Raw genomic sequence first — 25,163 nt, 5'->3', positions numbered from 1 at the left:
GAAGTATTTCAGGAGCAGTTAGCACCTCTATCTACTCGTAGTTTAGAAGTTGAAGCATTAATGTTGGATTTGTCCTAAAAGGGAACCACTACAACTCAGCATTTTATATGGTAGGCTACTTTCTCAACAAATATCAACCATAGCCAGGCGGAGAAATACATTTTAAAGTATGTTTTTTCTTTGTGAAAAAGGCAAGAGGTGGATTTTCAGTAGGCCTACTACCACAACTAGATACTGAAAAAAACTGAACTAGTTTTTATTTCCTATTCCGTTTTATTGAAAAACGCATTGGACGAGGAATAAACTAGAAACCTTATAAATTCATATTTATACTTTTGTGTGGGAGAGCGAGAAAAGTGCCACAATTGGACATTGAGTATTTCACTATGGAAGAAAATTCTAATGGCAATAGAGAGCATCAAGATTCGGGCGAAGAGTCCAACAGAGCTATTCTTCCTCTTCTCCAAGCACCTGGGAACCAGCAACCGCACAGGATCACCAACTTTTATATTGATAATATTTTACGACCAGACTTTGGACGGAGGAAAGATGGGACTTTTAATTATGATGAGAATCACCTCAATGGACGAGAGAATAGTCCTGGCCTTCCCCCAAAATCTGGGCAGTTCGGTGGGACGGTGTCAGGGGAAGGAACATCGAATTCTCGTTCAGTCAGTGAGCCAAAAAAAGCAGATATTGTTGCAGATACGCTTCTCAAGCCCGCAGAAGAAATTGGAGATCAGTGCCTGAGCTCCGACTCGGAAAGTTCTCATGCCAATTCTGCACCTTCGTCGAAACCTATGCTCTGGCCAGCCTGGGTGTATTGTACAAGATATTCGGACCGACCATCATCAGGTAACGTCTAGTATTTTTATTGCCGTAGTATTTAGTACGAATATGAATACTATGAGCCATTGGATCGCTTGAGTGCAATATAAACTGACTTGGTGAACTAAATATGTCGAAAAATAAACCTGAAACCACATCCTGCAGCCACATAATACAAGCATTTAAAGTATCCCTTTGTGTAACATATTTTCAAGGCTTTGTCCTGAACTTTTAGGAAATTAATAAAATAATATTCTACATCTCTTTTTTTTACCTGCCAATTAATGAAAAATATTCCGAATTTATCCATAACTACAGAAGACCTCGATTATCCTAGGAATTCTGATTGGATAATATTGGCGGTTACAAACCAAATAGCCTATATATCAGGCAATACATTTTATTTTTACTGTTAGCCTATTATAAGTCTATTGTCACCATACAAATATTTGGCTAGTCATGCAATTATTATCAAGCTGACAATTCCAGTTGAATTATAAAGAGAGAGAAAAAGAAAATTAAGAAGAAAAAATAGAAGTAAATCATTTTTGGAGAAAAAAGGATTGAATCTATCGAAATATTAAAAATATCGAAGTAGTAAAGTTTCAAAGTAACTTTTAAAGCAGTAGTGAAACGTTTACACCATTGTTCCTCAGTAGTCTTTAGAAAAAAATATAATTTGAATTTTGTTTACAATGGAGAGAGGCAAAAAGTGTATTCCGTCCACATGCATAACCACCGTGTGCAGTTATTCTTGTGCTTGAGCCCGCTGTGATGATGTCATAATATTCTCAAACTATTCTCATATTAGGTCTAGGCCTAGCTGCTGGTTGTGATTATTAATGTCAATCTTCCATTATGGCCTATAGCCGAATGTTTGTTTTATTTATTTTTTCTTCAACTTCAGAAGTGTATCAGAGCAACTATTATAGTTGGCCATTTTCATTTAATTTCTAGTTACTAGCATCGTTTATTAAACTTAGGAATTGTCATATTGGACTATTAATTTAGCTTTAGAAGCACTAACAAAGTTAATATTGTTAATATCCCATTGTCGTATAACATGTTGCCTATAGTCCCTATATTATGCATAATGGAATGAATACATTAACTTCTCCGAACAATTCAAAAATAATAGGCAAACAAAAGAAAGTTTCATTATGCTACTAAACAAAAAACGTTCCCACTGTTTAATCTTAGTCTTAAATAGCATAGGCGTGCATTTCACGAAATAAACGGAATAAAAACCATTCCAGAAAACGGAGGGTATTTTGCAGTACGAAAAAAAATATGCTTCGATGGAAGATGGGCCAATTGATCATAATAATATTCAAATGCTATATTGTGAAGCCAATACACGTGTAGCTGCGAATCGATCTCTTATTTGGTGTAGAACTAGCCTACTCCAAACAGCAGAGTTTCAATAAATGTTTACAATATTCATTACACATTTATGAAAATGCAAGCGTATAAATGTAGTTCCTATGGTAACAGTGAGAAAGGGGCGCCTATACCGCCTCCCTCTAACCCCACCCCAATCAACACCATCATCGTCTACTATGCACACAAAACCCCGCACCCTTTTAGAATAGGCTACACTAAATTCTAATGACATTTAGGCCTATAGTTTATTGTGCCTATATTGGAAATGTGGCTCATATTAATACCAACACAATACTTATTCTACTAGCCTGCTACTAAATGCCCATATGGCCTACCAGGCCTCCTTGGCTACTAGGCCTACAACTAGGCCTATTCTTGCATGTTACTAGGTTCTGATGATCATCATATTAATTAGTCTGACATTAGTGATCATGTTATTGAGGACGATGAAGGTATACTTTTTTTCGTTTCAAAGTTTGGTCATTGAATGTATTCTAATCTACAGGGCCAAGATCTCGAAAACCAAAGAAGTCGACCACGACAACGACACCAAGCAAGGATGACAAGCGTCCAAGAACGGCCTTCACAGCAGAACAGCTCCAGAGACTAAAAACGGAGTTTCAGACTAATCGGTACCTGACCGAACAGAGAAGACAAAGTCTGGCACAAGAACTCGGCCTCAACGAATCTCAAATTAAAATCTGGTTTCAAAACAAGAGGGCCAAAATAAAGAAGGCTACTGGAAATAAAAACTCTTTAGCCTTGCACCTGATGGCACAAGGACTATACAATCATGCCACATCATCTAAGGATGAAAAATCAGACAGCGATTGAAGAAAAATAAACAATGCAATAAATAACTTTAAAGGGCCAGTGTACATAATACCAGCAGATATTTAAACATGAATGAGACAGGATTTTGCAATTTTCTGTAGCCTATATACAGTATATAGGGACTAAACCATTTTGTGTTGTAACACTTGCCATGTACTCCCTGAAACTTTAGAATGCTTCATCATCATTAAAGTTTGTTGGGTTTTTGTTGGGTTTTTAGCAAGTTGTTCTTTTTTTTGTTGGTAGGCGTACTTGACTTTGTGGACACGTTTAACGAAATAATGAAAACAGGCTGAAGTCCAAAGATTTTTTCTGCTGCATTTTACAAACTGTGAATTTAAACAGCCTAAATTGTGTTTATCTGTGATTTTAATTTGTATCAAACTGTTTCGTTGTATTTTGATGTTTATTTGAGGTTCCTTTGTTTTGTGTAAAAAATACAGCCTTTCTGAGTTGATATGGAGGGACCATACGCATTGAATTATGCGTATTATCTGATAAGAATGTCTTTTTATATTCGAATTCTGCATTAGCTAGGCTATAGTTCTCGTGAGCATTACATTTGAATTATTTCAGCAAAATAATTCCGCTTTGGGTAGGCCTAGACTACTTATAGGCTATTGATATGAGACAGATTTGATAAAAAATAAATATATTCAACAGGCCTATACGTTACTTTAAACTTGACCCAAACTATAGAAATGAGTTGAGGCTTAAAATGAATGTAACCTAACTTAACTTTCACTAAAGGACCTCTGTTGAAATAGATAGCATATTGTAAGAAAAACAAAACAGTATTATATAAACCGAAATATGTGTCTGGTATGCAAGCGTATAACACCAACTTCCATTGGTTAACAATGCTACGATGCAACCAAAAGTTTAAGTCATGCGCGCTTAGCTCATATCCAATGGGTTTTAAATAGGGAGGAGTGGTGGATGGCAACAACTGGAATTGAACAGATATCCATTTTGAAATGATCATGGAAATGCAATCGTTTTGGGTCAGTTCCACTACCAACAAAATACATTTTTACCCCGGCTCAAATCAGGATTTCAGTGCCAAGTGAAGCCTATACGGACTGTATGTCTTCATTTCAATCATTATAGTTTTATTAACAACTTCAGGGATGAAGTAACGCCAACGGGCGTCATATATAGGTTTACTGTACAAATAATGTAGGCAATAGATACGGTAAAGAGGTCAATCGAACTCGACCAAATCACTGGAATTGCCATGGAAACGATTAGGGGAAAGGGCCATGGGGTCAAGATCCCGAGTCTCATTGTCCCCCAGCAAAAGTAGCCTAAATTTAGGCTATTGTTTATATGTGTATTTCACACTATGTTGAGGTAAAACTCGGAGTAAAATGCGTGTATGGATGTCCACACAAACACATGTTCATGTAATCGTTACCAATCAACTGCATTACAGTTACAAACGAATTTTACTACCACCACCGATTTCTGTACGCTAGCTATGCTAACCAGTTTATACGAGCAGGAGTTAGCATTTAGCAGTCACTTCTTCTAAACCTGAAAAGGGACAACTTCTACATGTTATGCAGCGAAAACAGCCAAATATATCCAAAATCGGACTTAAGTAACCACATTGTGGGCCTGTTACAATATATGACGGATTTAAAGAAAATCCACTTTGTTAGAGCAGATCTGTTGAATGTGCGCCAATCTGGTCTGCGTTCCATTGAATCCTTTACCGCATCTATCTATATCAAATAGTCCATGCGTTCTATAGTATGACATCCATATTATTTGCAAATAACATAACATTCATATTTATGAACAATACTCATAGTCTAAGTGGTCATGTTTCTCGAAAAGAGACTTCTGGAATGTTTACATAACTTATTTATCTTGCAATACCTTGTTTTTGTGAATGAAACGTTTAGAGGCCTTTGCATGAAAGCTGCAATCTGTCACCTGTATATCATGTGAGACAAACGTTGCTGTATCCATACCAAATTGTGGTCTTATGATGTGAATTTCTTTCATTGTCAATATTAAAGTGTGTGTAAATTAAAATCCAAACTTAAAACACACTTTGCCTTAAAAGTTCCGTAAATGAACTTTTCTTATGAGTACTGTGCTACAAAGAACTAACACATTACATGTTTCTATCAGGAATGGGCTATTACCATTACAGATGGTATACAACGTGAATTTACAACATTTTGAAACCTGTATAAAGAAGGACAAAGTTTTGGTTGTGTTCCCCCCCCCCCCCCAGTATTCTTTGATATCAGACAAATGTAAATAATTTGTATCATAACTGTGTATTTAACTGTAAGTAAATAAACCACAAGAATACTAACACAATTTTAAATCCTTTATTTTCTTTTGTGCTTATAAACAATAAACAACATAATCAGTACTCTAAAAATACAGGCTGACTAATAGCCTACTGTTAATTCAGAAACATCCACTCTGGGAATAATTTCTGAGGCATAAATGTGATATGGCCAGGTCACATGTGTGTTGAAACAACGTAATATCAATTAGCATAACAATTACTGGCCTGTCTTGAAGGTTAATGAGACAGCAAGGGAAATTTCATTCTGCTAAACAGTACAGAACAAAATGTGGGCAATAGGGCAACTTCAAAATATTTTCCTCTAATAAGCAGTTAGTATATTCCAAAAACTTACCATGATGCGAGTTCACTGTTGGGCTAGTTGGATGGGCTAGCTCTCAATAGACATATGTGGACTTGTTTTCTCATAAAGAGTAAACAGCATTGTGTAATTGGCTATTTGCAGGTGGTCCTCAGCTAAATAAACCTTGAAAGAATACATTATTTCATGCATCAACATTATGGTTATACTTTATTTCACAGTCTGCAATTAAAGTGGTGTTTACATAGACATTAAATGCTAGTAATGGCCTACTGTAATAGGGCTACTTGCAGAGTTCAAGTTCCTTAAAAAAAAGTTTAATTGTTCAAAATGAACAGAATCCAAACATGGTATATAGAGAAAGTATCTTGTCCCCAATGACAATGGAAAATATGACTGTTAGTTTCACCAGGCAAACAGTCTAAAATGTATTTACTAAATGAAAACTACTACTGAAATGTTGACCACAAAAAAAGTTGCACATGAACTTGCACCAAGGCGCACGATGATGTTATAGACAGCCTAAGTGATATGCAGCATAGTATACCTAATTGTAGTCGGGTGACCACCCCACAAGTCATAGCGAAGTCAAAATACAGATTTCCATTTCTCAAGTCAATGGTGCACTATGCTGAATGCAAGCCACCTATACTTAGTAGTCATGAATAGAGCTTAGGAGCCTAACATGAAGACCCAGCATCTCAACAGCAAAATGTAGTACAGTTGTACACATTATTTCTGTATCCCAGAAATTGCTTAAATGTGCCAAAACTCTTTAAGGATCTCGAAGTGTTGTAGGAATCCCATAACAGCATCTTCACTCAGTTGCTACAAATAACATTTACCTTGAAATAATTTGCTCTGTCAGACATGTCCACAGCAGATAACAAAGTGGAAATTAAAAGCTTATGGAAACATTCAAACTAGTAGGTTCAATAGGATACATATCCTCATTAAATTAACATTGAGACTTTTCTGTGTTGTTTGGAAACAGAGAAGTTAATAACCCAGAATGTTGAGAGCTATCCCATCCCCAGTTTCTGCCTGTAACGGAGTCTCTTATCAACAAGATCACTTTCCCCTAACATACATCAACCAAGTAAGGTTGGTCAAATCCAGATCACAATGACACCTTTTCAATATGATCATAATACACTATACTCATGTTGATTTCAAAACTGCCATACATAACCAAGCAATTCAAACGCAATCAAATATGACTGAACTTCAGTCACCAATACAGGTTACAACACTCTGCGGTCTCAGTATTACCTGATGCTTTAAAAAAAAAAGAATAGAAAAGGATCCAAACACAAAAGGGAGAATTATCTGTGCGGACCATTCGCAGTATTGACCTGCCCCAGAACCTCATCTGCATTTCTATTCTTTCCCAGCTTGTATGTGGAAGTAACACCCAACGGTCACTGACTTGATGAGCTCTCTGGGTTGAGAAAAGCTGGTGCCTCTCAGACGCTGAGCTGAGCAACTTGGTTGGTTCCTCAATGGAGTCTGTGGCCGGGAGCCCGATGAAGGTCAAAGTCTTCGGTCACAGCTGCAGGAGGCTCATTTCCTTTAACCCATCACTTCTTCTACACATCAGAATTCAAAATGTCCCTAAAAAGGATTCTCATAAAATTATGTAAATATCTAAATGTTCTAAAAAAATCCATCCTCAATAAGCTTGTACCTCAACTCTCGATAACAGTGATGAATGATGTCTATTGAGCACCTCAAAAATAATGGGGAACAAATTACGCTAGCCCCTCCCCACCCCAGTCCAAAATGTGAGAATTTAGCAGTACATTTTTTACTGAAATCTAGAGCCATAATCATTATGCTTGATTCTACAGATGTAGATGTTTGATTACTATTTTGATGCTGAGAATTTTCTTGTACATCAGTAAATGCTAAATTGTAGTGTATTCAAAGTTTAAAAAGGCTTCTAAAGTGTGTAATTTCCACTTTAAAAGTGTCAGAATTGATTTGCCCTAACAAAAAATACATCAACCCTTACAAAAAATGTCCATTAATTTTCATCCACATTTCCTGTCGCTGCAGGATTATTTTGTTGATGTAGCAAACTGGCTAAAATTAAGATCTGTCAAAAAAGGTGTATTTTTCAGCATATTTTTCTGTATCCTCCTGACTGGTAGTTACATTTTTTTGTAGAATTAAATATGCTTCTTATATCTCTGCACTAATGTGGGTAAAATATTGAAAGGAATGTGAGTCATGAGAGCTAAGATAGTTCCTTTGCATTATGCTGGGGCACGTACCACGAAACAAGTTAGCTATTCTAACAGCATTGATAGCCTGAAATGGCTTCTTGGTAGCTAGTCATGAGTTTGGGAACCTAGATGTCTTAGGTAAAGCCAACTTCATAAAACGGCTAGATGGCTAGTAGTATTACAACAGGACCAATCTGAGGGAGCACGTGCCCCCTATGGGCATGACACCTCTGCATCTGAGCATCAACAACACAACTGAGCATCAACAACATACAAGTGGTCAAATCATTTCTGAATTAGATAGTCTTCCTGGACCATTGAAATTACATTTGAGAAATAGTTTATCATAGTCCTTATAACCTGTGTGAGGGTTGCATTTAATCTGAGAAACCCCCTCCAGGAGTCCACTCAGCATACTGCAAAGGAACTAACATGCATAGGAAATTAGCATTTAGTGGTCCAGTTTGTCCAGCCATTTTGAGCCCCTTGCCAACAGCACCTTGGTAACCCTTGATCTGTCATGAAGTTAAGCTCAAGCCCTAGACACCCAGAGACAGCTATACACATAAAGCTGACACTTTCTTAAACCAGAATAAACTCCCAACACACAAAAGGAAATTGCAACAAGTTGAAGACTTCTGTTTTGGTAGATTGGGAACATAGATGTGCTAGCTAAAGCCAAATTCATAAAATTGCTAGGTGGTTAGTAGTATTAGAGAATAATCTTTTGAAATATTATTTTTGTCTTCAACAGGACAAATCAAGTACACAACAAGTCCATGGAGAACTCTTCATGTTGATGAAAGTTAAAGTTTGGATAGTAAGTTCTAACACATTTTCATTGCCTGCCTCGATCTGAAAATGATTTGACCACTCCAGCCACCACTAGTCACAAGACCTTAAAAAAGGTCCACATTCAAATGCCCAAAGACAAATAAATAAATAACTTGCCCTACGTGTTAGTTATCATAAGTTCACATATCATGTGCCATAAAATTTAACCTCTTCCAATTGGCAGGAGGCAAAGGGCAGTCTGATTCAAAAAGAACATACATATCAGAAAAGTATTGGATGCCTCGTGTGTCTCTCAAACAAAAGACCCATCCTGTCCCTTCCCCCCACTGAGTTATTCATCCATAGTTTTTAAACGCTTCCTAGTCAAACTTGAATATGGAATGAAGAGCTAGGGCTTTGTGGCGGAAATATAATTAAGCTGGTGAAAGATGTATATGGTGAAGAATAGGGATGACATCAGGCCAATTTCACACTTGGCACTTGGATGGCCGGGCCCAAGCTAGGCTCTTGCCACGCAACACAGATCAAAGCACGCTGCCACTACCAAAAAGGCAAAAGAGGACTTAAGTATGCTAATCTCCAGGACAAATATATTTTAATCTTGTTAGAATACAAGTTAATGCCGCAGCTCAGTGACTGAACTTTATAGAGACAAAGGGAAAGATTCACTTTCACAACATTTCTGAATGAGATGGTCTTCCTGGACCATTGAAATTACATTTGAGAAATTGTACAAATAGTTTATCATATAGTTCTCATTACCTGTGTGAGGGTTGCATTTCATCTGAGAAACCCCCTCCAGCAGTCCACTCAGCATACTGCAAAGGAACTAACATGCATAAAAAAATGAGCATTTAGTGGTCCAGTTTGTCCTGCCACTTTGAGCCCCTTGCCAACAGCACCTTGGTAGCCCTTGATCTATCATGAAGTTAAGCTCAAGCCCTAGACACCCAGAGACGCTATACACACAAAGAAAAGCTTACACTTTCTTAAACCAGAACAAACTCCCAACACACAATTTAAAGGAAAATGCAACAAGTTGAAGACTTTTGTTTTGAAGGAACTGGAAGTGCAGTATGGGGAAAATGCTGTAATTCCTGATGGTAATGAAAATGATATATTGTATCTTGTTTGTATTCAACTAGTCTGGGACATAGGGTTTCATTTGTCACATGTAGCCAGTGAAAGCTTGACCCATGCATTTGTTCTTTGGCCAAAGGTCTGACATGTTTTTCGAAAACTGACCCAAATATTTCCACAAAGAAGTGTAGATACATTTTGTGTAAAACTGTACCAAAATGATAAATTATTTCCCTTGAAATTAAAATATTTAGATCATAAACACCCCAAAATACTTGTGATTATTTGTCATTATATGATGAAGCTGTGAGGGTCATTATATGAAAATTGAACATTGTCCATGAAGTTGAGCTTTTTCCTGGCATATATAGCACAAAGAAATCTCCTCTGGAGGAAGTGTTCAATCTGTAGGTGAATTTACAACCGGTGTGCTCTGAGATATGAGTGTTATCACAATTGGGATGATAATTTACTTGATTTAGGCACTTAGACTTGTGTTATAGGGAGGTGGTTATATCAGGCCAATGTATAACTATTAAGGCTCTCATGTAGGTTTTTTCCCCCCACTGCAAACATTTGGTAACATTGCAAATTCACTGATAGAGGGAGATCCCGTTGGATTCATTTTTCTAAAGCTGGGCAATATGGACAGAAATTCATATTGTGATAAATTGCCTGAATTTATGTGATAACGATAAATAGAACATCCCAGGTCTATTCTGATCTATATCCTTAAAAAAATGGGTCATAACATCAAACGTAAAGTTCAAATAACAAAATACAAAACAATACATCTAAAAATAAGATCAAGCAAACAGGTGTATTTTTTGGGGGAGGATACATTTTTTAGGATAAATTGTTATAACATTTGACATACTCCCACAGATTTTAAAGCTCACAAAGGTTTAAAATGATACCACGACGAATTCAATTGTTGCAGATGACGGGACGTAAAGGGACTGCTCATTTCAAAATCAAGAATCAACTCCCTCCTTCATCTAAGAATTCACCGTGCAAATCAAATGCAACCTGCCATGCAGAAATCCACCATCTCCAACGGTTGACTTCTGGACCAAGAACAGGTCTGGATAATCAAGACAGTCGGAATTCTATAACATTACAAACAATTCTAGAACTGTTCAGCTGATGAAGGTGATTTAAAAAAAATATTTAAAAAAAATGTATTTATTTTTTAAATAGACAAAAATTGCTTATCCAGCTCACTTTGACATTGTCTGTAGGTTGCCACGCCATATTTTTTGACATGGCGGCCTCCTCAGTCTCTCACAGCTGAGTACAGCACATTCAAACTTAGCTTTTTCGTTTTTTACACCCATGTTATTATTTTGAGTGCCACTTCTTCCTCCTGCATTTTTAAGAAATTAGGCCTACTAGGATTACCTAAAGAAACAAACCTGACTTTCTATCTCATGATACAATTCTGTGTATCTGACAACATTATACCAGCATCCCCATTTAAAATAGAAAACTTTATTTAAAAGAATGCAACTTGATTGATACAATATCCTTCAAGCATTATTTCTTCATTTGAAATATATATCTAAACTGGTCCAATCACCCGCAGCAGAGACGCATGTAAAACTATAGTTCGTCACTCTGGAATTTTGTGCCTTTACAGTGATCTGAAAATGAAATATTGACAAAAATTAGACCGCCATCTTGTCAGTTGGCCTGCTGAAAATAACTATCAATATTTGCAGACATCCAGTAGGTGACACACCATTTACTGCAATGACACTCGCAGAAAAACAAACTACATCATATTGACAAACATACGAGATAGGAGCGGTGGTTTCTATTTGGATGATAAATTCTAAATAACTCATACTTCACGTAGCACATTCAAACTATCGGCCTACAACCGCAATCTTGTTAAACAAAAATGGCTATTTTGCTCATCTAATAGAGTATCAGTGTCATATAAATCCACAACATCATCCTCCGCGACTCTATACCGATTCAAAAACAAACTGTTAAAAATGTTACGCTGCTCTGTTTCAGAACCCTCAGTTAACAGGGTTGAAACAAAATGGCGGATCAAAGACGATAGTTACGTAAGGGGGAAATCATGACACAACAAATAGAGCTGTTTTAAATGGTAATTATCTGTATGTATCCATTTTCATATTCTATTTTAGGATGCATAATAAACAAGTGGTCATGATTGTATTCCCTGGTAGGCACACACGGTACTCATCTAAACATGTTATGGGTAGCGCCATGAAAAATTGCGATATTAAAATGTTACGATAACCAAATTGAGTATTCGCAGGGCATCTGTACTCTATTCTTTACAAATCAAAGCTCTCCAAAGCCCAAACACCCAGATACTATTTTCTATGAACAAATAATCATTGTAAGTCATTTAAATGAATTCATATAAAAAAGCTAATCAAAACCCAATGGTGTTATACATTTGGGTAATAATGTGAGTAATAACAGTTCTAGTTAGTATCTATGCAGAAAGGGGCAAACAGGAGGCCTGGTGAGTGAGAAACCACAACATGTCTGAAACCGTACCTGATACTTCATTGCATAACTTGTCGACCACATGGTCTGTCTCTTTGGCAAAAAGAGAGATGATATCATCTTCAAATTCCTCCACAATGCTTTCACACTGTAACAGAAGAGAGGGGATAGGTTACCACACAACAGACAGCACACCAGGTCCTCCGCACATGAGAGCTTCACAAGCATGTAGTTTCACACAATAGTGGGCACAGCAGTGAGTGAGACTGCCATTTTTCCTCTCGCCATGCTGTTCAGCCATCTTGGATGACTCATGTAACATAGATAGGCAACACGATTCCAAGTTAGCGATTCCACACACACACACATCTTTGCGCATCATAAGGTTACTTGCTTGTGGTGCCTAACTTGATCTTAAATATGTGCAATTTACATGCAAGAGCTCAAGATAATTGTAAAGGAACAAAGGAAAATACGTTATCGTCTGCATTTTGGGTTAACCCCTGGCACGTCTCCAGAATGAAAAACTTCAACACTGAATGTTACTGTAATAACTGTAAAACAAATTATAAACATACTGATGACCATTTAAAATGCAAGCTTTAATACACATATTTACAGATATTTATTGTCTTTCTATATTATAGACTACGGTGCATGCAATATACCTTAACTAAAGTAAAGTGGAAAAACAATATCAATGTACAGTTTAAAAAGTTACAGGCCCAATTAGTAAGAACGGAACTGGATTTTCCGTTAAAATGAAGCTGTGATATCAACGACCAAGGCATTACATTGACTTCTGTGCTTTCAAAATTAAAATGGAAGTTTACCTCAGTTAACCAAACATAAGAGTTACCCACCGCTACCAATATTTCAATAGACTTTTGAAAGACTAATACTTGAAAAAGTATGTGGACATGCAGAACATAGGAAATAATTTAGCTTCATCACATACTAATCTGAATGTTATATGAAAGCATGACTGAAAATAAAAATAAATACATTAATATGTGAGTAAATTAATAAATTATTGCCAAACTAACCGCAAATTGTAGGGCATTGGATCCCTCTGGGCCATCAAACTTGAAATTGTTAAAAATCAGGAAAATCCCCGGCATCAGAACTTCTTGGAGCAAATCTTTTGTATTGCTTTTTCTTGGTGTCTGGGTCCACATGAAGAGCATAGTCACTCATGCTACCACAAACTCCATCCAGAAGCTCACTCAAGTTGGTCTCAGATCTAGCAAGAGGGACCTGGTGGATAAAAAGACACAAAAGTATATATATAAAAAAAATGTATCAGGTTTAATCTAAATTTAACTTAATTGAGTCCAGTTCTATGACGTTGCTTAGAATCCGTCTGGGTCATGTTGGTGACCCCTAACTACTATTCCCATCACACAAACAACCCCTACTTCCCCTATGCTGGAACTATGACATTTAACCTGTAGAAGTATACCCCTTCCCCTTGGAAACAGAACAAAACATGCAGTAGTGTCTAGACAGGTCAAGGTGCACTATGCTCCCGCCCCCGTGGCCTCCCCAGAAGGAGAGAGGGGAAAGGGTGACTGGGTGCAGTGAAAGTGCCGGGGAGGGGGGCTGAGTTAAGGAGCAGGGGGAGGCCAAAACAGCAGCCAAGTGCAGGGTAAACAGTTCAGTCTCATCCTTTGGTCTCTTTTGGTGGTTCATCTTCTCCACCCTCGAATGATCAAAGCAGGAAGTTTTCCTTGTCAATCCCGGTCAAAAGATGCTGGGTGAGGGGAAGGGGGGAGGCATATTGCAGATGAACTGGATTTTGTGCAATGTAGATATATCCCTGACCCTATTGTCCCCTTTCATCCTCAGTATGGACCCTTCCGGACCCACTGATTACATTACAGAAGCATTTCCCCCTCCTCCTTTTTTATATCTGACTCTTAGTGACACAAAGGGGCTTCCATGGCTCACTGCCATCTGCTCACAAATAAGATAAAAAGGTTTCAGGGAACTGCCTGAGCCCTGCCACACATCTCTCCTTTTTCAATGTAAAGGACAGGAAGCTATTTGAATGTAGAGATAAATCGTTCATATTGAGGATGGTCTATCAAAGAAAACAAAGGCTTGACGACTTCAACATTAATGTTGAACTGTTAACTAATAGGTTATTGCAAAACAAAAACCAGACAAAGTGGAATTTCAAGTGTGCACTGCATTCAACCATAACAGCAATTATTGGGCTAAAGATGCTAACATGCAATTTTGATATTCTTAGTTTCTATATTTTTATTTTACACCATTAGTGAATTTTATGAAAATGTATGATAGGATCTTGACTTAGTTGTTAAAGAAACATCTACCTTAAATGTAAAAAAAATATATAAATAAAAACGTCCAGTATTAAAAAATCCAACCTAAAGTAGAACCTTATCAAGCAATCCTGAAAATGTTGTGGAATTAAATTCCTTCCTTACTAGTATGAGAGGTTTGAAAGGGACCAGTCAATCACACATTTCCTGAAGAATGAGGAGGGGACTAGGCAGGCCTGGCAGAGAAAAGGCTTCTCAGGGATGCTATCTTCCATTGAATTCCCATTTGAAAACCAGCCATTATTGTAACACTGAGGAAAGGGGCTTTCAATTTCTTGTGAGAATAATATGGACCAATGAAAAACACAAATTCATAAAAACTAGAACCTATTAATGCCACCATTTACAACAATGTGTAACGTTGTTATAGTCTTCAGAAAAGTGATTGCCACAGTATGTACCTTTATCATGACAATCCAGAAATTGAATTTAATGAAGAGTGACAGCAATTTCTCTCTATGGTCCAACCAGAATCATTAAAAGCCATTAATTGAGAATGAAGAAATGAATGAAGAAAACAAATATATATATATATATATATGTGTGTGTGTGTGTGTACAGAAAAAGGTAAGACAAAGGTAAGAAAGACATTAACAACTTCCATCAACTTACTCAATTAAGTTCAATGTCTTTGGCTTAATGATTCATTGTTGTAGGTTTAACATTGTGGTGTGAACCTTGCCTTCAGGGAGCCCCACTGGTTGCTGGAGAGCAAAGGAGACTTAAGACCAGCTAATCTCATATGATGGAATCTAAGCTTGGACACCCCTCCCTCCTTGATTCAGATAGGGTCAAAAGCCAGTGGGGTGGGGGAGGGTTTCTTTGATTTATGCTCAGAAGTCAAAACAAGCCATTGATTAGCGCAACACTTCAATAGGGCCGTTAGTACAGAAGTTGATCAGCCATCACTGTCTGTTGACCGTTTCACTTAAAGGGCTAATCATCAGTTGAAACAATAACAAAGCGTTCCCCCACCACTGATTAAGTAAAAAACAGAGATGGGGCTGGAGAAATGTAATCCCTCAAATTCATACACAGAGCTATGGATGCAAGGTCTGACCATCCATGATATCAAAATTATAGTTTTAACCATATTGAGAATAAACAGTGTTTGCTTACATTTACTTTGTTTCTAAACATTGGAGTAAAACATGCTTTTATTTGGGGTTCTGATGAGTTACGACAGTTCAACTAAGCTCATGAGGCATTTTTATGTTATATTTTTCAAGAATCAAATGGGTACATATCATTAATTTATAAGTCCAAAAGTGGATGTAGCAACTGCTGATTGCCCCTTTAAAAGTCAGTGTGCTTACTGTTCAGAGCACTGTAATACCAAACTACTTAAGTCATTACTTAACTCTTCTCTTACGAACATTCATTTTGATTCAGTAATTATAGTTGCGCTATATCATTGCATTCATACACTCTCTCTCTACTAACAACAAGAGGGGTAATGCAGAGGCACACCCCCACAGCTTGAGGGCAAACAAAATGGAATATGAACAAGACTCACATGGGTATACAAACTGTAATTAGCATTTTTCAAATGAACCCTCTTTTAGAAAACACTTAATGAGAGTCTGTGAATATGACATACACAGTTGATCCATAGTTTGAGCATAATGAACAGGAAGGAATGAGACAACTTGATGGCAAGAGAAGACCAAGACAACTCAAATGTTTATAATAGTATGTTTGATTACATTCAAACCAATATGAATGAGAGAACTGGAGTTGTCATATTAGGAAATATGTCATAATCCCTTTTACTTGATAGTTTAAGTTAAAGGGAAGAGGAAAACAGTCGAGGTAAATAAACAGCATGTTATTAGCTATCAATTACCATCAAAAGGGGATTAACCCCTGAGATCAATAGGTGAGCTGACCAGCTAATGACAGTCCCTGGATACTAGGGATATGACACTGGAACACCACCAGGTCTGACCTCTTCACACTACAACAATGCTTGGTTAGGAAAAGAGGAGAAGACCGTGGTTTTGAATTTCCAGAGGGTTAACCAATAAGCAAAGCTTCTGATTTCAGAAATTTAGGTGAAACACGGTGATAAAGCATTTACCAATGCTTACAATGACACGAAGTTACATACTGATGTTACTTTTCTTATTTTCTTCTGCCGGGATATTTCACAATACACTAAATTCCATTTCTCAAGGTACGAGATCCAGGAAATCGAGCCACGTAACTACCAGACGATTACCGCTGTGCAGCGAACATTCATGTAAGCTCACGAGATCAGGTGGCTTGCGAGGCTACAGGAAACCAGGAACTACTATAAAACCACTAGGCCTAGCCTAAGTTTTGTCAAGTATTTTAGGTATAAATGTGCATTCTATATGAATGATGCATCTATCCAATCTCTAAATTCATAAAATATTTTATTTTCCAGGAAAGTTCAATCAATAGCCGTGTGTGTACTATGAGATGTTTGGCTTCAGTGGAGTGCACTTTGGCAACAAGCTTTTACTTAGGTAGCTACCTTTTTATCAGTCAGGCTCCCATCAGGCTTGAGTCTGAAGGCTCCCACATTGATGGTCTTCTTCGGATCAATCTGACTGATTGAATAATTGAGCTCATCAACAATAGCCCTGCATGCTAAAAGAAACAGATATAGGATAGTACAATATAGGTTAGGGATATATACAGTTGAAGTCAGAAGTTTACATACACTTAGGTTGGAGTCATTAAAACTCCTTTTTCAACCACTCCACAAATTTCCTGTTAACAAACTGTGGTTTTGGCAAGTCGGTTAGGACATCTACTTTGTGCATGATACAAGCAATTTTTCCAACAATTGTTTAGACAGATTATTTCACTTATAACTCACTGTTTCACAATTCCAGTGGGTCAGAAGTTTACATACACTAAGTTGACTGTGCCTTTAAAAAGCTTGGAAAATTCCAGAAAATGATGTCAAGGCCTTAGAAGCTTCTGATAGGCTAATTGACATAATTTGAGTCAATTGGAGGTGTACCTGTGGATGTATTTCAAAGCCTATCTATATCCACAGTAAAACCAGTCCTATATCGACATAACCTGAAAGGCCGCTCAGCAAGGAAGAAGCCACTGCTCCAAAACCGCCATAAAAAAAGCCAGACTACAGTTTGCAACTGCACATGGGGACAAAGATCGTACTTCTTGAAGAAATGTCCTCTGGTCTGATGAAACAAAAATAGAACTGTTTAGCCATAATGACCATCATTATGTTTGGATGACAAAGGAGGAGGCTTGCAAGCCAAAGAACACCATCCCAACCGTGGAGCACGGAGGTGGCAGCATCATGTTGTGGGGGTGCTTTGCTGCAGGAGGGAGTGGTGCACTTCACAAAATAGGTGAGATCACGAGGAAGGAAAATGATGTGGATATATATTGAAGCAACATCTCAAGTTAAAGCTTGGTCGCAAATGGGTCTTCCAAATGGACAGTGACCCCAAGTATACTTCCAAAGTTCTGGCAAAATGGCTAAGGACAACAAAGTCAAGGTATTGGAGTGGCCATCACAAAGCCCTGACCTCAACACTATAGAAAATATGTGGATAGAACTGAAAAAGCGTGTGTGAGCAAGGAGGCCTACAAAACCTGACTCAGTTACACCAGCCCTGCCAGGAGGAATGGGCCAAAATTCACCAAACTTATTGTGGGAAGCTTGTGGAAGGCTACCCGAAACATTTGACTCAAGTTAAACAATTTAAAGGCAATGCTACCAAATACTAATTGAGTGTATGTAAACTTCTGACCCACTGGGAATGTGATGAAAGAAATAAAAGCTGAAATAAATCAATCACTCTCTACTATTATTCTGACATTTCAAATTCTGTAAATAAAGTGGTGATCCTAACTGACCTAAAACAGGGAATTTTTACTAGGATTAAATGTCAGGAATTGTGGAAAAACTGAGTTTAAATGTATTTGGCTAAGGTGTATGTAAACTTCCGACTTAAACTGTAGATCCATAGTATGCCTACAGGTAAAGAAAAGTAAAACTGTTCAAATGAAATAAGCTTGACAGATGGATGATTAACAGAATGACAGCAACATTGAGATACTACTAGAAACACAAGTAAATAAGCAATTATATTTATAGAACTGTTGATAAGAAAACATACAGTATATAGCTCAATGTAAAACGCTACTTGTTACTATTTCATTTAACAAAAGTCTTAATACTCACATAAGCATCAAAGGACATGCAAAAACATGACTAGAGCCATGCAATACTATTTTGTATACTGATATCTCCTTATGTGTCCACATTCCACAGCTATCCATTACATTTTTTTCAAGACCATTTCAATTATTAAGTGTTACGATCAAGCAAAGCTCAATTCAATGAGTATGTATGAAAACTGCTGTAAAAAGTGTTAAAGCCTCGTCTTCTGACGAGGTCCAAATAAAATGTATATAAATTATATCAACACCAAAGTAAATTAACCTTTTAACCCTGAGAATGGTAAGTTAGATAGCATCCAGTCACTCTTTAATTAAAAACCGAGGCCTTGGTCGTTGTGGTAAAAAAAAAAAAAATCTGATCTACAATTGGGGGTAATGCTTCACTAAGAATTGTACAGGATTTTCATGCCAGATGTCAGACTGTATGCCTGGAGGGCTTCTAACAGTTCTTAAAATGTCATCGATACTATGACGCACAGTAGGCTACACTAATGGCGTACCGTGCTGAGACTTTGTATTGGTAGCTTGACAAGTGTTACATAGTCATGCAAGGATGACTCCAAGGTTTGGTAAGACTGTAGTGTTGGTGTCGCTGTAGTGTTCAAAGAATGAAAATGGCCATGTGATGAGCTGCCTTTCACCAAGTTCAATTTGGTTTTGTAAAATAAAATTACTAAAACTATGTATTAACTGAAAAAGTTGAATTATGTTTAAAGGTTTCCATAGTGATCCTTTTTTATTTTTAGATGAAGATCATTGTAACTTGTCTCTGTCATTCGTACACTTTTGAAATTCAACAGAAATATTTACAAACTGCACCAAAAAAAACACTTCAAAATATTTTGACAAATAAAATGATTGTCCAGAATTGTACGTGTAAATTGTGTTTAGCAAAGGTTAAAAACGAAACGGTTGATAATCAAGAAAACTATCAAATCTAGAATAGGAAACTGCTGCCCTGGCAGGTCAAATGATATGAAACGAGCTTACAAGACTTTAGTTTGCGTGACTCAACTTTCACAAAAGTTTATATTTTATGACAATACTTGTTCACTATGCAAATCTATAGTCTGCATTTACTATCAATAACTATTGCATTACATGTACATCCTGAAAACCCCATATCTAATAGGTAAAAAAGGACCAACTGGACAAATAAACATCACAATTTACCTGAACAATACAGCACCTTGTCTTTTTTCCCTTCGGTAGTTTCGATTAAGATACTCATTGCCATCAAGGCAATTTTTATAATCCATGATGCCATATTTGTTGCCTGAGGGAAAGAGATATGTATAAAGCAAGCAAGCAAAGCCAATTCATTATACGAATACAAAAAAGGTATTTGCCATTCAGCCTCCCACAGTCTATATAGCAAGTCATATTCTGAAATCAGGTTGGGAGGCAAATAACTGTAAAAGTTGCCTTTCTTAAGAAAGAAAATGTTTTGAAAAAAGATTTTCACAAACTGTCTAGACATTAAAAAAAATAATGTGTAGCGCTTCAATGTGTTACTCCATCTGTGAATGGGTATAATTGTACAGAGGCCGAGTATAAGTAGGTTTAACATGGCCACAAAACTGACTGCCTCTCCACAAGTGTGTCAGAGTTTGGCCACAACTTGGTCAAGTTGTGTCATCTTTAGACAAAATATTCAAAACAGAACTTAGTCTACAACTTCAAGCTGGTAGTGAAAAGCCGGCTATTGAAAAATAGCGGCACCGGAATAGAGTGGCCATGGATGTAAACAAATACTGAATACCAAATAAAATAAAATTGTTATTTGTCACATGCACCGAATACAACAGGTGTAGGTAGACCTTACCTTGAAATGCTTACTTACAAGCCCTTAACCAACAATGCAGTTAAGAAAACAGAGTTAAGAAAATATTTTAAAAATAAACTAAAGTAAAACATTTGTTTTTATAAATAAATAAAAAGTAACACAATAAAATAACAAAAACGAGGCTATATACAGGGGGTACCGGTACAGAGTCAAATCAAATCGGTCACATACACGTGTTTTGCAGGCTGTATCACATCTGGCCGTGATTGGGTGTCCCATAGTGCGGCGCACAATTGGCCCAGCGTCATCCGGGTTTGGCCGCGGTAGGCCGTCATTGTAAAGAAGAATTTGTTCTTAACTGACTTGCCTAGTTAAATAAAGGTTACACACATTGTGGGTGTAGCGAAATGGTGGTGCTTCTAGTTCTGACAGTGCAGCAATATCTAACAAATAATATCCAACAATTCTAAAACATATACCCAATACACACAAATCTAAGTAAGGAATTAAGAATATATAAATATATGGACGAGCAATGTCAGAGCGGCATAGACGAAGATACAGTAGAATAGTATAGAATACAGTATATACATAGGAGATGAGTAATGCAAGATATGCAAACATCATTGTAACATTATAAAAGTGACTTGTGTTCCATTTATTAAAGTGGCCAATAACTTAAAATCTGTGTATGTAGGCAGCAGCCTCTCTGTGCTAGTGATGGCTATTTAACAGTCTGATGGCCTTGAGATAAACAGCTTCTTTCAGTCTCTCGGTCCCAGCTTTGATGCACCTGTACTGACCTCGCCTTCGGAATGATGGTGAACAGGCAGTGGCTCGGGTGGTTGTCGTCCTTGATGATCTTTTTGGCCTTCCTGTGACATCGGGTGCTGTAGGTGTCCTGGAGGGCAGGTAGTTGGCCCCCAGTGATGCGTTGCGCAGACCGCACCACCCTCTGGAGAGCCCTGTGGTTGTGGGCGGTGCAGTTGCTGTACCAGGCGGTGATACAGCCCGACAAGATGCTCTCAATTGTGCATCTGTAAATGTTTGTGAGGGTTTTAAGTGACAAGACAAATGTATTCAGCCTCCCGGGGTTGAAGAGGTGCTGTTGTGCCTTCTTCACCACATTGTCTGTGTGGGTGGAACATTTCAGTTTGTCAGTGATGTGTACGCCGAGCAACTTAAAACTTCCCACCTTCTCCACTGCTGTCCTGTCGATGTGGATGGATGGATGCTCCCTCTGCTGTTTGCTTTAGTCCACGATCATCTCCTTTGTTTTGTTGACGTTGAGTGATAAGTTATTTTCCTGGCACCACACTCCCAGGGCCTCGTTGTTCTTGTTGGTAATCAAGCTTACTACTCTTGTGACGTCTGCAAACTTGTTGATTGCGTTGGAGGCGTGCTTGGCCACGCAGGCATGGGTGAACAGGGAGTACAGGAGGGGGCGGAGTACGCACCCTTGTGGGGCTCCAGGTTTGAGGATCAACATGCGGGGATACAGGTTAGTTGAGGTAATTTGTACATGTAGGTAGGGGTAAAGTGACTATGCATAGATAATAAACAGCGAGTACCAACAGCGTAAAAAAAAGGAAAGGCAAATAGTCCAGGTGGCCATTTGATTAATTGTAGAAGCCGTTTTGGACCTTTTGGACCTAGACTTGGTGCTCCGGTACCGCTTGCTGTGTGGTAGCAGAAAGAACAGTCTATAACTTGTGTGACTGGAGTCTTTGGCAATTCTTAGGGCCTTCCTCTGACACCGCCTAGTATATAGGTCCTGGATGGCAGGAAGCTTGGCCCCAGTGATGTACTGGGCTGTACGCACTACCCTCTGTAACGCCTTACAGTCGGATGCCGAGCAGTTGCCATACCAGGCAGTGATGCAACCGGTCAGGATGCTCTCGATGGTGCAGCTGTAGAAATTTGAGGATCTCGGGACACATGCCAAATCTTTTCCGTCTCCTGAATGGGAAAATACGTTGTCGTGCTCTCCTCCTCCTCACAATTTCTTGGTGTGTTTGGACTAGAGGTCGACCGATTAATTGGAATGGCCGATTAATTAGGGCCGATTTCAAGTTTTCATAACAATCGGAAATTGGTATTTTTGGGCGCCGATTTGGTAAGTTGCTAGCTAGCCTTAAACTTATCTTATAAAAAACAATCAATCATAATCACTAGTTAACTACACATGGTTGATGATATTACTAGATATTATCTAGCGTGTCCTGCGTTGCATATAATCTGACTGAGCATACAAGTATCTAAGTATCTGACTGAGCGGTGGTAGGCAGAAGTAGGCGCGTAAACATTCATTCAAACAGCACTTTCGTGCGTTTTGCCAGCCGCTCTTCGTTGTGCATCAAGCATTGCGCTGTTTATGACTTCAAGCCTATCAACTCCCGAGCTGAGGCTGGTGTAACCGAGGTGAAATGTCTCGCTAGTTAGCGCGCGCTAATAGCGTTTCAAACATCACTTGCTCTGAGCCTTCTAGTAGTTGTTCCCCTTGCTCTGCATGGGTAACGCTGCTTCGATGGTGGCTGTTGTCGTTGTGTTGCGTCGTTGTGTTGCTGGTTCAAGCCCAGGGAGGAGCGAGGAGAGGGACGGAAACTACACTGTTACACTGGCAATACTAAAGTGCCTATAAGAACATCTAATAGTCAAAGGTCCTATAACTCCTATAATAACTACAATCTAAAACTTCTTACCTGGGAATATTGAAGACTCATGTTAAAAGGAACCACCAGCTTTCATATGTTCTCATGTTCTGAGCAAGGAACTGAAATGTTAGCTTTCTTACATGGCACATATTGCACTTTTACTCTCTTCTCCAACACTTTGTTTTTGCATTATTTAAACCAAATTGAACATGTTTCATTATTTACTTGAGGCTAAATTGATTTTATTGATGTATTATATTAAGTTAAAATAAGTGTTCATTCAGTATTGTTGTAATTGTCATTATTACAAATAAATAAATAAAAATTGGCAGATTAATCGGTATCTGATTTTTTGGTCCTCCAATAATCGCTAACGGTATCGGCGTTGAAAAATCACAATCGGCCGATTATTTTATTTATTTGTAATAATGACAACGTTTGAATTAATGTTTACGTGCCTGCTTCTGCCTACCACCGCTCAGTCAGATACTTAGATGCTTGTATGCTCAGTCAGATTATATGCAACGCAGGACACGCTAGATAATATCTTGTAATATCATCAACCATGTGTCGTTATGTGACCTGTCCACAAATTAATATAGTTGGTTCAGAGTTAGTTTTGATATTTCAACCTGCGTGTCCTGATCGCGTCTGGTGTTGGTCAAAATAAACATGCGCGCGATGGCGGACGCACGCCCGCGAGCGGTCACGCAGACGCGCGCGAGCATTGTGGGTGCAATGATTAAATAACATTAATGTGTACATTTATTTTGCGACGCAAGCGGTGTGGTCCATACATACTGATCAACATGTCACTGGCGTCCAGTCGGCGTTTTGAAAGCGTCAAAATACGTTGACTGCGTTGAATGCAGCACAGAGAAACAAAATAAAGTTGTCGGGCAGCCTTTTTTCATGTAGCCTACGTAGGGTAAAAACATTATGAAGACAGACCAAATGCTATCCTGACATGAACTAACAATTCCATCAGTCAGAAGCATAATAGGCAACTAGCTTGCAATAGACCCTTGGCTAGACGTGAACTTACCTGTGTCAACGGTCAGGTGAGTGAGAATGGGGAACAACTTTTCAGCACGGTGGGCTATATCGGTGAATTCGGACTTCAGACCCCTGAGACAACGTTGTGGATTCTGATTGAACATAAAACAAACGGCTAAAGTGAAGTTCTTTTTTTGCTCTTCATCTGTTTTGAATGAAATATTATCAACTACCTTAGTCTACTGACAGTGCATACTTACATGCTTGTTCCAGGAGTTGCCACGTTCAGCTAGGAAACAACAATGACATCTGAGTGAGCCAATAGTATTGTGTAAACTCAGCACATTATGGCCAATGACTGAACGCTGCCTCTTGAATGAACATGCTGAGAACACCGGAGTCTAGTTGCTCTGAGGTGTGTTCCAGATCGACCAAACAATCGCATGCTTTTGAGATAACTTTAAATTGATGCTTGTGAGTGAGTGAGTCATTAGCTAGTGATGCGCGGGTTGACTCATAACCCGCAGTCTTCGCGGTTATAACTGACCGGGCAGAAAAAGTCGACGTGAATCCGAGGCAAAAAGGACAGTCTCTGAGTTTAATTCAATAAGAGAAAATCTGCGAAAGGAGATTTGAAAATGAGGAGAAGGTTGGGCCAGATAAGTAATGTTAAGGAACGACTTGGTGAAGTGGTAAACAATGTTGACAGTCATATGATGTTGACTTCAAATAGGCCTATGGCATGTCAATTGAACTGTAGCCTACTGTCCAGATGGGTTAAATGGAAACTGAAATCTGGACACTGACTGTTAGGTCTAACACCTCTCACATAGCCTCAAATAACCCCTGCAGAATTAAACATGTCTTCAAGTAAAATGATACAGAAAATGTAGACACAATTTGGACTTGGGAACAGG

At 38.2% G+C, this 25,163-nt stretch overlaps 2 protein-coding genes across 2 annotated transcripts; one reads left to right on the top strand and one right to left on the bottom strand.

Moving 5' to 3' along the window:
• On the top strand, positions 1-5,105 carry LOC110508694 (homeobox protein engrailed-2b-like). Its single transcript, XM_021589415.2, has 2 exons — positions 1-855; positions 2,717-5,105. The coding sequence occupies exons 1-2, from the start codon at positions 387-389 to the stop codon at positions 3,043-3,045; spliced, it is 798 nt and encodes a 265-aa protein (XP_021445090.2). The 5' UTR covers positions 1-386; the 3' UTR covers positions 3,046-5,105.
• A 6,147-nt stretch (positions 5,106-11,252) lies between these two features.
• Positions 11,253-24,246, bottom strand: LOC110508695 (protein canopy-1). Its single transcript, XM_036966323.1, is given in 7 exon segments — positions 11,253-11,424; positions 12,323-12,419; positions 13,318-13,371; positions 13,373-13,528; positions 17,120-17,235; positions 19,984-20,086; positions 24,052-24,246. Coding segments are annotated over 6 exon segments (558 nt in total). The 5' UTR covers positions 20,078-20,086; positions 24,052-24,246; the 3' UTR covers positions 11,253-11,383.
• Positions 24,247-25,163: the final 917 nt, after the last annotated feature.

This window comes from Oncorhynchus mykiss, chromosome 28 (genome assembly GCF_013265735.2).
Source record: "Oncorhynchus mykiss isolate Arlee chromosome 28, USDA_OmykA_1.1, whole genome shotgun sequence".
Lineage (NCBI taxonomy): Eukaryota > Metazoa > Chordata > Actinopteri > Salmoniformes > Salmonidae > Oncorhynchus > Oncorhynchus mykiss.
This window is presented reverse-complemented; position numbering and strand designations above follow the sequence as displayed.

What these genes read in the sequence shown, in the direction of transcription:
- LOC110508694 (XM_021589415.2), top strand. Translation starts at nt 387, where the DNA reads ATGGAAGAAAATTCTAATGGCAATAGAGAGCATCAAGATTCGGGCGAA. An exon ending in TTCGGACCGACCATCATCAG is followed by an intron (nt 856 to 2,716) that starts GTAACGTCTAGT and finishes TCTAATCTACAG; the next exon opens with GGCCAAGATCTCGAAAACCA.